The following is a 15,116-nucleotide window of genomic DNA, read 5'->3' on the forward strand; positions in this document are numbered from 1 at the left end:
CAACTTGGTATCTCTCAGGGTGAGTTCAACTAATCTACAATTCTCTCAGCCTGTCAGAGACATCTTAGATGCTTCCAGAATACCGGCCACACGACAGTGTTATACTCAGAAATAGACCCAGTTTTCTGCTTGGTGCTTACTTCATCACCAGGATCTGAAATCTACATCTGTTTCCTCAGTTTTGGATTATCTCCTTCATTTGTCTGACTCTGGCCTCAAATCCACTTCCATTAGAGTCCATCTCAGTGCAATTGCTGCTTTTCATCAACCAGTGGATGGAAAACCTCTCGCTATGCATCCTGTGGTTTCCTGATTCATGAAAGGACTTTTCAATGTCAAATCACCCCTCAAACCACCTCCAGTAGTTTGGAACCTTAATGTGATACTTGCTAGATTGATGAAGCCTCCCTTTGAACCAATGTCTTCAGTTCATCTTAAATATCTCACATGGAAAGTGTTTTTCCTCATTTCTCTGACTTCTGCTTGCAGAGTGAGTGAACTTCAAGCATTAATGATGGATCCACCATTTACCGTGTTCCACCATGATAAAGTTGTGCATCACACTCATCCAAAGTTCTTAACAACAAGTTACCACTTAATTTCATCTCAATCAATCCATTGTTATTCCAGGTTTTTTTCCCCAAGCCTCAGTTTCATCCTGGAATACAGGCCCTTCATACTTTGGACTGCAAACGAGCATTAGCTTACATTAAGGCACTGTTCGGCTTAGCCCCTAAATATATAACTGACCTTTTCTCCTTCCCAACCAACAAACATAAGAGAAGCTCACACTTGAATTTTGTATCTCCACCTGTTAAAGGATGTAAATTCAAAAGTCACCACCAACATCTTCTCTCATATCAAGCAGCATTATGGGGTAAAGACCTGGAACAATTACTTATGCTAGCTAATACTTACGGGTAATTTAGGAAACACTTAAAAACATATCTGTTCCTGAACTACTTCGGCAACTGATTTGTACAATCTTTCCCACTTAACTGATCCCTAGAGCCACGATTCACTAGTATTAACTTGTCAATTCCACTCAATTTGTACTATTTTTAATCATTGTAAACCACATAGAACATCACGGTCCTGCGGTATATAAACTGTTGTTATTATTATTATTATTATTTGCAAAGAACGAAATCACATAGGTCATCTTCCCAGCTTTTTGTCTCTTTCAAACAAGTTGGGGCATCCTGTTTCCAAGAGAACGCTCTCCAATTGATTGGCTGCTTGCATCTCTTTTTGTTTTGCTCAGGCTGGGCTGCTACTTGAGAGTTGGGTCACAGCCCATAAAGTTCAAACTATAGCAGCTTCAGTAGCTTTTCTGCTCTACTACTATTTTTTTTTTTTTTTTTAATTATTTATTTATAGAATTTCAAATAAACATACACCATAAAAATGCATAAAGAAATAGAAAGCATATTGCTAATTCCAAAGCAAATCACTAAACATTATTTCCCATTGAAATTCAAAAAGCAAATATATTATAGCAACTTTCTCTATAAGTCCTCAATTAAGCTGGGGAGAGGATAAGGAAAAAGAGGCACATCTCAGAAAAAAGAAAATAAGTTAATTAAATCAATAATATCAATAATGACAACGTCTCGCCAGTTAAACTACTACAATCTTCCACTTACTAATAATTATTATAATAATTATACTCTTTCCCCCTGACCCGATACCTGTACCTGTATTTTACGCTTATTCTCAAGAAAAGCCTCCAATTGTTTGGGATCAAAGAAAAGATATCTATTTGACTCATATAGTATTAAACATTTACAAGGAAAACGCAAAAAGAAATGAGCACCCAGGGCTATCACCTGAGGTCGTAGAGCCAAAAATTGCTTCCTTTTCTCCTGAGTGTCTACACAGACATCAGGGAAAACCCAAATTTTACCTCCCAAAAGCAATTTATCAGAGTTACGAAAAAACATTCTCATCACCCAGTCCTTGTCAGATTCAAAAACAAATGTAACTAGGAGTGTAGCTCTTATACATTCTTCTTCCAAAGATGTTTCTAATAGTTGTGTTACATTTAAACTGTCCATCGATAATTCTCCTTGGGAAGAAGATTGTCGTTTCTTCCCCGGCATAGAATAGACTCGAGAAAATGGAGGCACAGTTTCCTTTGGGACCCCCAGAACTTCCATCAGATATTTCTTAAGCAGTTCAATGGGGGATACAGTCCTGGATTGAGGAAAATTGATAAAACGCAGATTCAACCTACGGGTATAATTCTCCATTTTCTCCATTTTATTCCTCAGTCCAGTCATACCTTGTCCATATATCAAGGTATTAGATTTTAAATCCTTAAGACTTTGTTGAACTTCCTCTACTTTTTTCTCAAGCTCAAAATTCTTTGCCTCCTGGATGACAATACGTGTTTTACAGTCTTGCAAGGAATTGTCCACCAAGACCTTATTTCCAATGAAAATCTTCTCTAAACGAGCTACAGCGTCCCAGATAGAGTCTAAAGTAACATGGGGAGGTTTAACCAGAGGTGTAATTTGCTGCTCACCAATATCCTGCCGCTGACCAAAATTCTCAGACCTGGAACTCTCTCCGTGCCTCTCCTCTACACCTCCTACGGCACCTTCAGGAACCAGGTGGAGCTCAAAACTCGCTCCCATATTGTCTCCCAGCGAACTGGTTTCTCCTCTCATGCTCCGGATACCGCCCTCCTCCGTTGAGAAATCCACAGCGCCAATCATAGTCTGCGTGCTCAACGCTTGTTCCGGCAGCGTCACCATGCCTGGGTCAGAGGGTGGAAGTCGCTCCTCCGGGCTCAGCGTGACATTGAGCTCGGGTAAGGCCGCCCCTTCGCCAGCACCCGCTCCAGGGATATTCGCTGTTCGGACCACAAATCTCTCCATGGTGGAAAGGGGAAGAGGAGAGGACTTGGAGGGGTAAGTCCTTACTTTCCCCTTTCTCTTACCCATGTTGGTGTAATTCAAAACGCTAAACAGCAGAAGAAAAATAGACTCCAACGGTAGCCTTCCTCAGCGTGGTTACCGGTGAGACGCCATCTTAACTCCTCCCTGCCGCTGTCCTCTGCTCTACTACTATTGATGAAATCTGCAAACCTGCTACTTGGTCCTCGGTTTATACTTTCACTTCACATTATTGTCTGGAATCTTATTCCAGATGGGATGGGCGCTTTGGCCAAGCAGTATTACAAAACTTATTTTCTTAAAGGCTAACTCTCCCACCATCCCATTCTGGTTAGCTTGGAGGTCACCCATATGTGAGAATATGCTGCCTGCTTGTCCTGGGATAAAACACAGTTACTTACTTTAACAGGTATTATTATCTAGGGGCAGCAGGCAGATATTCTCACAACCCACCCACCTTTCCTGGTTGGCTTCTTAGCTAGCTTACTGAACTGAGGAGCCACGCACTTACATTGGGTAGGAAGGCATTCAAACATGTGCAATCAGTCGCAAACTTTCTAAAGTTCTTAAAGTGTACGTACACTTTAGCAGCTGTCTGTACCGGTGCTCTATGGATGACATCACCCATATGTGAGAATATCTGCCTGTTGTCCCTGGATAACACCTGTTGCGGTAAGTAACTGTGCTATCTTGCATTTAAGAGCATAAGAAATATGCTAGGGTAGACCATTTGAGCCCAGTTTTGGCCTCTTGGATGCACACTGCAGATACAAAATGGGGAGAATATTACCTATTGCAATTGTTAAGTCTACCAACTAATATTTAATGGACCTGTTATAGTCAACATAAATGTAAGCAAAAATTTTCACTTAATGCCTGATCTTGGAGTTCACTGTTCTTGACCGATCTTCACATCTTTCTTATTTTAACACAGGTTTATAGACAAGATTGTGAAACCTTTGGCATGGTGGTGAAGATGCTGATTGATAAAGATCCTTCGCTGGAAAAACCAATACAGTTTGCCCTGAGACAGAATTTGAATGAGATTGGTGAAAGATGCATTGAAGAGTTAAAACATTTCATCACGGAGTATGACGCTAGAAGCCAAGAATTTACTGACAGCTTTTAAAGTATTTCTTTTAGAAGGAAACTTCAGTTTGTTTTTAGATTGGACTTAAATCTACATATGCCATTTGTTACATACAATATTGCTTGGATAGCAGGGGAAATGTTTGTTAAATATTTGTCACAGGTTTAAACCAAGTTCTCTAGTAAACCATCTTCACTCATTTGCAGTCTTCTGGTTTCCTTCATTTATCTATCATATTTGAAAACTGTGCTTTTTGATTTTAAAACAGTACTAAGCTAGATTTCTTAAAATATCAGCTTTTCTGTTCCTTGACCTTATTGTTTCTTTGTGTTAATATACCTAGGTGTCCTTTTTAATATATTGATTTGTACATAAATAAAATACAAAAAGTCATTTCACTTTCATAATCGAAAAAGAAATACGTCCAAAAACCGGACTAAGTCGGCACTTGGACGAACATTTCTCAAATACGTCCAAGTGCCTATACTAAAAACAGGTTTTGGACGTATTTCTAAATGACCTAGGCCTTCATAGTGCCGCTGAACGACCAAAGCTAAACGGGGCATTTCAGGAGGAGTGTTGAGGGCGGGAGTTGGGCGGGACGTGGGCCGGCTTAGACTTAGTAAAACATGGTCTAAGTCACAAAAACCCACCTAAACTCACCAGATAAACACTGAAAACACATAATACAGACCCCCACACACTACCCCAGTGATCAATGACCCCCCCCCATAAAAATATTAATCACATCTTTAAAATTCAGCCTCCAAACCATCCTGGCATAGGAAAGCCTAGTCGTCCAGCATAGAGGCAGCTTAAATCGTCTTGGGAGTGGGTTAGGGACCTATAGAGAGGAGGACCCATGCCCATAAGCCCCTGTAATCACTGCATTGATACCAAACATGTGCACTGCCCTATACACCCCCAAAACCCTTTTTTACTGGTATATAAATGGCTCCTGCAGCCATAAGGACTATTGGGGTGGTAGATAAGTGGGTCTAGGGGATTCTGGAGTTGGTTTGGGGGGCTCACCGTAACCCATAAGGGAGCTGTAGGGAGGAGAAGACATGGCACCCTTTTTGTGCCCTGTAAGGTACCCCATTATTTAGGTGCCATGTCTGAGTGTGCAGTTCATTACTTTGCAGCCCCCTCCCATGTCCAACAGGGCTTGTTCTAGGCTTTTTGGACTTGGACGGAAAGTTGGACGAAAATGTGGTATAAAGATGGACGATTTAGCGGCTTGGACGATCAGATCGGCAGGACGTATAATTAGACGATTTTCGAAACGAAAAAAAGTTTGATGTATTTTTCGAAAATGTGTCTTAAGCTGTTTTTTACTTTGGACGACTTGCGAGTTGACGTAAATGGACTTGGACGTCCCTTTTGATTATGCCCCTCATACTGTTTTTTTTTTTTTTTAAAAAGCACAGAACTTCTACTATAATTGCAACAGTCACACAAAAAGTAATTTAGTAGTACAAGACAACTATGATCTAAAGACCTCTGCGCTCAAAAAAACCCCAAAACACGGAGAAAAGAGACCTCAGAGAAACCTTTCACTCCTTACTTTCAGTACATACATGTCCTGTAATAGAGCTAGTACAATCATTGGTTTCTAAAAAAAACACTATCAAAAAGTTACAGTATTCTCAATTTCAGTGCAATAGGTGAGACATTTTAGAGTAGACAGTAGGGTTATCTCCCTTTATTTGCATAGTTAGAGGGAATCCACTCTGGATTTTTCACTCTGCCTCTATAGTACTTCACTGATCAGTTTAGCGCCCTTTACAATTTTTTCCTTCTACACACATGGATGCAGTTGTGTGTGTTCTGCGCTCCCCTTTTATTGTTTTAATTTGATGTAATTTCGCCCCCTTTTCGGGTAATATAGTGTTTGGAGCTATTTTAACTATGCCTGCTTGAAAATTCAGACTTCGGTCTGTAGCTGACAGGTACCCATTGTGGGTGGTCCATGTTTCGGCTATGGTACCTGCATCAGGAATCCCAAATGATAAAAACAAACCATTAATCAAATCTGAATGCTAAAAGATAAAAACAAATCACAAATGGCAACCAAATTCGGGATGACAGATGCTATCTCACACAATGAGAGGGCTATAACTGATCCTGTCCGGTCACAGTGAGTACACAAGTTGACACCCGGGGGAGGTGTAAAAAGTCAGGTTTTGAGTGTTTCTAATTGTTCCCCTATTTTTCCCGTCTGAAAAATCCTAAAATCTCGGTTTTTAAACTTTGAGAAATATGAAAAATATCGCAATTTTGGTGCAAATTTTGAGACGGTGGCCATCTTAGATTTTTTTGCGATTTTAATTTCTAAAGCTCCCTGCTTCTTCAAATCTGCAAAATTGCCTGGAAACTTGCTGGAATGGCTCTCCTCTTCTGGATTCTTGCCAGGATTGTGCAATTTGGGCGCTTTTAGAGCATTTTTGCGCCATGTGTCGCGTGGCACAGCCGGGTGTGTGGGGGGGGGGGGGGGCACAATGTCCATCTTAGCCTCTTTCCTGCTGAAGCAGGTGGCCAAACGCTCAGCTAGCCTGGCATGGCAGCCTTCATGGTTTTCGGAGCTTGGTATGGTTAGTAATTCCATCCACCAGGCTGCGCAGCTTCAAAGTTCAGTTTCGCCACATTTATGTAACCTATGCCCCAGGAGCCCTACTGTGTTTTGCCCTTGCACAGTCCAGTCCCAATCCGCTTACATGGCATCTCTTAGTGGCGTTACTACTTTGGACATGTCCTAGACCAGTGATTCCCAACCCTGTCCTGGAGGAACACCAGGCCAATCGGGTTTTCAGGCTAGCCCTAATGAATATGCATGAGAGAGATTTGCATATGATGGAAGTGATAGGCATGCAAATTTGCTTCATGCATATTCATTAGGGCTAGCCTGAAAACCCGATTGGCCTGGTGTTCCTCCAGGACAGGGTTGGGAACCACTGTCCTAGACTCACCTTCCCGTGATTTGTTTGCTGACCCCTTATTTACAGGTGCAGCGTTTCCTGGAATGGGACATCAGGGACTTTGTGCTGGATCTGTGAATCCCTCTGGGGATTTGGGAGCCTGGAAATGCTCTCATGAGCCTGTGCCTATTTGAATTTGTGGCTTTATGGGCAGTCTTCATGTTCTAATAGCCGACTCCAGCCACTTCTTCCTCCTGGCTTTATGGTGTGTAAACTTGCTACATTCCCCTGGTACCCTGATATGTGCGTTTGGAGCAGTTTAATTCTCCTGAGAGTGCTCTAACTTTGCTAGAGCTATGTCATGCTGGGACTTTATGGCAAGGAAGTGTCGGCAGATTTGGTTCAGCCCAGAGTGAATTTTTGGTAGCACAGGTGGCAAAATGTTCCTTCCCCCACCCCCACCCCCCCAAGGTGGGTGATGCAGCAGCCTTAGGCATTAAAGCTACTTTGGCAACGTTTTGTGTCACTCGTGCATGTCACACTCAAAAACACACTCTGACAGTGTGGTGGTGGTGGTGGTGCCTTCTTTTCCATTTTGTTTTGGCGGGCACTGTCTGTCAGTTGGATGCTTTGTATGCCCTGTTTATGCGAGTTTGACTCGGGTGTCAGAGTAATCCATTTCTGCCTGCATGGGGCTGCTGTTTCCACTTTCAAGGCTCCTTTGGCTGGGCTGCCTTTTCAGGAACTGTGATTGTTTGGCAGAGGTTTGCCTGATTTCATAGATTCTAAACTGGACCATCGTTCTACGACTCAGCCTGATAGTAGACTTGGCTGTCTTGGGGTTCTGGTCATTCTAATTTCTTGGCACCCAGTGCTTCCAACCATGTGCAAGTGACATGTTGTATTTTCTCAGGGCTACCAATGCTGGTATAGTGGCTACAGATGTTCTAGCCTCCTGACTTCAGTGCTGCGCCTCATGATGCACAGGCACAATGCACAGGCTCCAGGTGCTGGAAGACCTGAGTTGGAATGTTGAAGTCAAAACATTAAAAAAATAAATAAATAACAAAATTGTACCATCTGGCGCCCATGCACTCGCTCGGATACCTGGGAGTTCCTTTCGAATTGGCAACAGGCCGCGTCTCCCTGTCTTAACCGCTGGGCTCAGCTTTCTTCCCTTTTAGAGCAGCCGGCTCCTTTGGCGTTGGATTGTCTTCAGGTTCTGGGATCAATGGTTTCCCCATTGTAGGTGATTCCTGGTGGGGGGGGGGAGCACAGGTATCATCTACAACATTCTTTGCTCTCTTACCAGGTTCTGCATAGGGATGCCGTGCAGACCCGTCTACTTTGGACTCTGGAAGCCGAGCAAGCATGGCCTAATGGCTTTTCCCGCAATCGCTCTACTGGAGCATTTCACTATACTTTGCTTCCAGGATTGTGGTGAAGACAGATGCCAGCCTTTGGGGCTGGGGAGCTCATTGCACTGTCATGTTCAGAGGTGTTGGACACCATCTCAGGGACTGGTCATTTCACCAGTTGGAACTCACAGCCATTTGACTAGTTCTGTAAAGATTACAGAAGATGCTGGTGGACCAAGAGCTCCAGGTCTTCACCAGTAGTACAACTGTAGCTTCCAGTATTCACCTGGGAGGAACCAAGAGCGCTCTTCTGGCTTGCAGGTCCGTCTTATTTTTCATTGGATGGAGCGTCATGCCCTAGCGCTGGTGGCAGAGCAGGTGGCAGAAATAGACGACATTCCAGCAAACTTCCTCAGCATACAGTCTCTGTCCCCAGAGGCATTCCACATGATAGTGGGGAAGACTGTGCTTCGACATCAGGGCCAAGGCGAGAAGCAAGTAAGCGGATCACTTCAGTAGAAGATTCGAGCCTGGAAGCGAGTGGCTCGACGTTTCTCCTGTGTTTTTCCTCCTTGGCTAATGGTCAGCCGAGTCCTTTGGAGGATTGCAGCTCTTCTAGATTGCGTCATTCTGGTGGCTCCAGATTGGCTTCGCAGTCCTTGGTGCACAGATTTGCTGTGCCTGTGCAGTGGTCGCAGCCTTCGACTAAGCCTCTCTCCAGACTTCCTCGCACAGGATTTATTATCCATAGAGGATCTGGGTTACTTTAATCTGTTGGCTTGGCTCTTGAGCATGCAAACTTAGAGCGACAGAATGTTCTGCCCTGGCTGTTGATACTTGGAAGTCTACACAGTAGTCTGTGATGTCGGCTTACACTACAGGTGTGGAAGGTCCAGGTGGACCCTTATTCAGCTACGATCTTGTTCATTTTTGCCTTGCTTAGGCTGCTTTGGATGCAGGCGTTATTGTAGTTTCTCTTTGAGTCATGTGGCCGGACTTTCCTGCTTCAGATCCTGGAAGCATCGGTCTCCCTTGGCATCTCAGCCTTTGCAAGACTCTTGCAGGGAGTTCTTCGTGTCCAATTACCGATTAAGCACCTTTTCACTTTCTGAGTCCTTCACCGGATATTATCTAGCCTTGCTAAGGCATCTTTTGAGCCACTTCAAGATGCTATCCTCTTGGACTTGACACTGAAGACCGTTTTTCTAGTCGCCATTACATGGTCATGTTATGTGTCGGTACTGAGGGCCTGGTCTTGCTGGGGCCCTTTCCTGTGTATTTTGGAGAAGGGAGTTTTCCTTTGGATGGTTCTTTCCTGCTGGCTGAACATGATTTTGGTTTTCCTGGTCAGTCTGGATGTGTGTTTGTCTGCCTTTCAGCTGACAGGTTCCCAGTTGTAGAAACTGGATGTTTGCAGATTTCTTCTGCATTACTTGAAGGTGACCAACATGTTTCATCACTTTGTCCATTTGTTTGTGCTGAATCATTCTGTTCAGCGGGATGCTCCCGCTTCAAAGGCCTTGTGTCTAGATGGCTCTGTAGGGCCATTTTGTCAGCTCGCATTCTTGCGGGGACTCGGTCTCCTGTTTCATTCAAGTGTATTCTGCCAGATGTATGGTCTCTTTGTAGGCCGCAGCTAAAGCTGTCTCTTGTGTAGAAATTTGCAGGCTGGCAACATGGTCTTCTCTTCATAAGTTTGCCAAGTTCTACAGAGTGGACATGGTAGCAAGACAGGACTCTGCCTTTATGTCCTCAGTCTTACTGGTTGGCGCAGCAAGCCCACCCTAGTTTTTTTTGGGGGGACTGCTTTTGTATGTCCCTACTGTCTAGAATGTCTCACCTATTGCACTGGAAAAAGAGATTATGTATTTAACCTCTTCCAGTAGATAGGTGAGTCATTTTAGAGTCACGCCCAGTATTTACTGCCCCTGCTTCCAGTTTTTTGAGCTATTTATGCCTTTCCAAGCTGTTTCTTAGATAGCTGTCAGCCCTTGTGGGCTTGGAAAAAATTTGGATATACTTGTATGTTCCCTTTATTGGGGAGTGATTTCTCAGCTTCTCTGAAGCTGGTGTTAGCATTTCTCTTTACTTTTGATTGAATTCTTGAGCAGAACAGTTGGTTTGAGCCTGTTGCTACTTCACATATATTTGGTGCTCAGGTACTAATTGTAAAGGGCACTAAACTGATCAGTAAAGTACTATAGAGGCAGAGTGAAAAATCTAGAGTAGATTCCTTCTGCAACCATGTGACTAAAGGGAAATAACCCTACTGTCTAGAATGTCTCATCTATCTACTGTGAAAGAGCTTACCAGGGTAAGTACATAATCTCCTTTTCTTCAATATCAAATTGTTCATTATTATGCACCAGTAACGGTGAGTCCTTAATGGGACAAGTTCTAGTTCAGTAGCTGATTGTCGCTTTATCTGTGAGAAGAGGAGGCCAGAGCCCTTTATATGGCTCTATGCAAAACAAGGCTGCTGTCAGGTTTGGCTGAAGTATTTCTTTGGAATTCGCTAGTTAAGGAAATGTGCTGACAAAGAGACCTTTAGAAAATTCTTAAAAACACAGTTGTTCATTACTGCTTTTTTATAGGGTTTGACTCACCTTGATTGAAGATTTATTGTGAATTTAAATCCTGATGTTTTGTCTGTCTCTTTGTATTGTTTTATGAATTATATATGTTTTTATTTTATGTAAACCGCCTAGGGTTAGACGGTATAGAAATTTTAGAAATAAAATAAATACGAGTATATTTCAGGCTTTGTAAAATAGGGACTTGCTATACAGTAGATGTTTCTGTACGATAAACATTTAAATATTGATTTTAACTATATATTAAACCCAAATAGTGGTTGTAAAAGGAGGGGCAAAGTGTGTAACTACAAGGAAGGCATACACATGGGTGGAACATGGGCAAGGCATGGATGAGTTTCTAAAAAATCTCTACAACTTATACTAATCAGTTGTGTGCACTAATAGTACACATTTACACCAGCAATGGGTCTGGTATAAGTGATCGCGCCTAGCTATTGGTTCTCCAGTGAGGCTTTGCACTCATATTCTGTAATGATTTGGGAGTGCCTAAGTACCATTTTACTGTGGAATTGGCACCTAGAGTGCCCTATTGTATCTAATTTGAGGTGCTTAGCTATAGAATTGCCTCCATAGTGTCAGGACCATACTATTCCTGGATAGGGCTGTTAATAGTACCAAGTTCTGAATTTGTTGTAGTTGTGCTTTGAATAGTTTCTCTAAGATTAAATTTATAGAGTGCTGCATAGATCTAGTAGCACTATAGAAATGCTAAGTAATAGTAGAGTCCAGAACTATCTAATTAAATTCCATATGGATGTATTTACTTATTGGATAAAGCTTTATTTGTATTCAGTGCAATAGAAATACCACCAGTGTCATTTTGTCTGCATGAGCAGAAGGAAGGCACTTATAGGTGAAGGAAGCTACTTACAGGTATAATTTTCAGTGTAGTACTTGTAGATTAAACATAATTACCATACATCTTAAATGGATTCATAAAAGGAAATGAGTGTGCTATTTGATCTCTCTTTAAAGTGATGCCTATTGAATATTACAGACCACAATTCAGCACAAAATTTCACCATTTTTTAGGTTGGTAAACCAGACAAAATTTATAAAAATAAAGATTAAAAAAAGTTTGCCTACATTTGTAGTGGCCTAACATCTAATTTCTACATTATTTTAACAATCAGTACATAAATATTTTCACTAATTTGTTTACTGTTCTGGATGTACAGATTTTTTGTAATCCTATGCAGCTTTTGGGAACATAGAAGAAAATGTTGAAGTGTCTAATGAATTTAATAAAACATAGAAATATGATGGCAGAGATAAAGGCCAAATGGCCCATCTAGTCTGCCCAGCCGCAGTAACCATTATCTCTTTCTCTCTCTGAGCGATCCCACAGTCTCTGTCTCCACTACCTCTTCTGAGAGACTGTTCCATGCATCTACCATCCTTTCTGTAAAAAAGTATTTCCTTAGATTACGCCGGAGCCTATCACCTCTTAATTAGCCTCCCCATTTCCTATGACAGCTAAAGCGAAATGCTCTGCAGCAAGTGGTGGAGTTTTTCTGGAGACATAAATCTGGAATATGTATTTATTTTGTTTAATGTGTGCAGAAATCATTGTATATACAGAGCTACTGTTATAGTTTCCTTGCTAACTTATCAGCATCAACAGCCCCAAAACACCAAGAGTATTGCAGTATGAATGTTAAGGCAGGATTCAACAAAGGGCACAAAGCGTGTTAGCGCACGCTAACTGCTAAAGATGCCTATTCTCTCCCTATGGGCATCTTTAGCAGTTAGTGTGTGCTAATGCAATTGCATATGTTAATGTATTAGTATATGCTAATGCACTTAGCACCCTTTCACAAATTCCCCTCAATTGTCCAGAATGGTCTCAATTCTGACAAATGGACAGCAAAAGTGAGAACCTACCAGTACAATTAAGTGAAGTAAGCAAATGAGTTTTCAAAATGAGAGAAGAAATGCGGCAGCGGCGAAAAGGGCAAACAGAATGCTTGGAATGATTAAGAAGGGGATCATGAACAGATCGGAGAAGGTTCATGCCGCTGTACCGGGCCATGGTGTAACCCCACCTGGAATACTGTGCCCAGCACTAGTTGCTGTACTTGAAGAAAGACATGGTACTACTCAAAAAGGGTCCAGAGAAGAGCAACTAAAATGGTTAAGGGCAACTAAATGGGGGGGGGGGGTGGTTAAGGGGGGAGTTATCGTACAGTGAGAGATTAGAAAAACTGGGCCTCTTCTCCCTTGAAAAGAGGAGACTGAGGGGACATGATTGAAACGTTCAAGATAAAGACAGGTTGTTCACCCTCTCCAAGATAGGGAGAATGAGAGGGCACTCTCTAAAGTTAAAAGGGAATAAATTCTGTACAAACGTAAGGAAGTTCTTTTTCACCCAAAGAATGGTGGAAAACTGGGACGCTCTTCCGGAGGCAGTCATAGGGGAAAACACCCTTCAGGGATTTAAGACAAAGTTAGACAAGTTCCTGCTAGACCAGAATGTACACAGGTAAGGCTAGACTCAGGGCTGAGGTCCTTGATCTAGGGGTTGCCGCAGGAGCGGACTGCTGGGCATGATGGACCACTGGTCTGACCCAGCAGCAGCAATTCTTATATTCTTATGACCCTAAGAGAATTCTAGAGAATGAAGATGTTCTGAACCCTTGGGACATTCCCATTCCATGGGGGGGGGGGGGAAGCTTGATGCAAGGACAATAGACACAAATAAGAAAAACAATGAGCTCCTAGCTTGCAGAGAATGAGTACATTCCCTTGAGGATAGAGTAGCAGACTTAGAGGAGCTGAGGAAGACAGAGTAGTACATAGAGGAGACCTACAGGGATGTTGTAGAGAAGTCCCATCTCCAGTTGGGTAGCTCCTGTGCTGCCTTGGAGGAAGGAGAGTGTGGTTCAAGCTACAGCCTCAGCACCCTGAGGTTGTGGGTTCAAATCTATGCTGCTCCTTGTGACCCTGGGCAAGTCACTTAATTCCCCCCCCCCCATTGCCCCAAGATACGTTAGATAGTTTGTGAGCCCGCCGGGATAGAGAGGGAAAAATTGCTTGAGTCCTGAATAAATGTGTGTAAACCATTCTGAGCTCCCCTGTGAGAACGGTATAGAAAATTGAATAAAAAAAAAAAAAAGGAGAGCATCACCCTGGTGAAGTAGGAAATAATCCTGTAGCCAGGATCTGCCCATCGGGGAATGCAATATCCTCTCACACCAGGGGCTTCTGCTGAGGAGGGAGGGGTTAGGACAGCTATTGTAGCTGGTGATTCGATCATTAGGCATGTAGATTGCTGGTGGGCGTGAGGATCACCTGGTCACTTGCCTGTCTGCTGCAAAAGTGGCATACCTCACATATCACTTAGATAGGATTTTAGATAGTGCTGGGGAAGAGCTGGCTGTCTTGGTGCAAGTAGGTATCATTGACATAGGAAAATGTGGGAGGGAGGTTCTGGAAGCCAAATTTAGGCTCTTAGGTAGAAAGCTGAAATCCAGATCTGCTAGGGTAGCATTTTCAGACATGCTCCCAGTTCCATACACAGGACCCAAGAGAGGCAGATAGAGCACCAAAGTCTCAATGTGTGGTTGAGATGATGGGGTAGAGATGAGGGATTTAGATTTGTTAGGAACTAGGCAACCTTCTGGGAAAGGGAGAGCTTGTTCTGAAAGGATGGACTCCACTTTAGCCAGGATGAAACCAGGCTGCTGGTGCTAACATTTAAAAAGGTAATACAGCAGCTTTTAAACTGAGATGGGGAAGCAGACAGTTGCCCAGGAGCGGATGGTTCAGTATGAAGTATCCTTGAAGGATAATATTGAAACAGGAGATTTAGGGAGTCCCAATAGAGAGGTTTCAATAAAGGTGAAAGAAAGGTGTGTTTAAGAGGAAGGCAAAGTGAAAGACTCAAATTTTCCCTGTCATCATCTCAGCAGCCTGTAGATACAAGGAAAAAACACAATTTGAAACTAAAAGCCTAAAAAAATAAAAGAATTCGAGTATATAGCACTGGATGAGGTAGATATAGGCATCTCAGAGATCTGGTGGAAGGAGGATAATCAATGGGACATGGTATTACCTGGGTACAAATTATATTGCAAGGATAGAGTAGCTCAAGTTGGAGGAGGGGGGGTTGCATTATATGTTAAAGAGTGAATTGAATCGAACAAAAACATTCTGCATGACATAGCAGTGTTGGATAGAAATTCAATGTGTGAAGGAAAGGAATATAAAGGTGGGGTTATATTACAATGAGCAGACAGATGAAAAAATGTTTT

The 15,116-nt window shown here is 42.6% G+C and overlaps 1 protein-coding gene across 15 annotated transcripts in view; it reads left to right on the forward strand.

Annotated features, from left to right (window-relative positions):
• Positions 1-4,190, forward strand: part of PPHLN1 (periphilin 1) — a 242,632-nt gene extending 238,442 nt beyond the window's left edge. For all 15 annotated transcript variants that reach the window (XM_033958547.1, XM_033958551.1, XM_033958548.1 and 12 more), the window contains one exon: positions 3,835-4,190. In XM_033958547.1, the coding sequence (XP_033814438.1) occupies positions 3,835-4,029 (195 nt within the window). In that variant the 3' untranslated portion in view covers positions 4,030-4,190. The remainder of the gene's footprint in view (positions 1-3,834) is intronic.
• The last annotated feature ends 10,926 nt before the right edge of the window (positions 4,191-15,116 follow it).

Source organism: Geotrypetes seraphini, chromosome 9 (assembly GCF_902459505.1).
Source record: "Geotrypetes seraphini chromosome 9, aGeoSer1.1, whole genome shotgun sequence".
Taxonomy (NCBI): domain Eukaryota; kingdom Metazoa; phylum Chordata; class Amphibia; order Gymnophiona; family Dermophiidae; genus Geotrypetes; species Geotrypetes seraphini.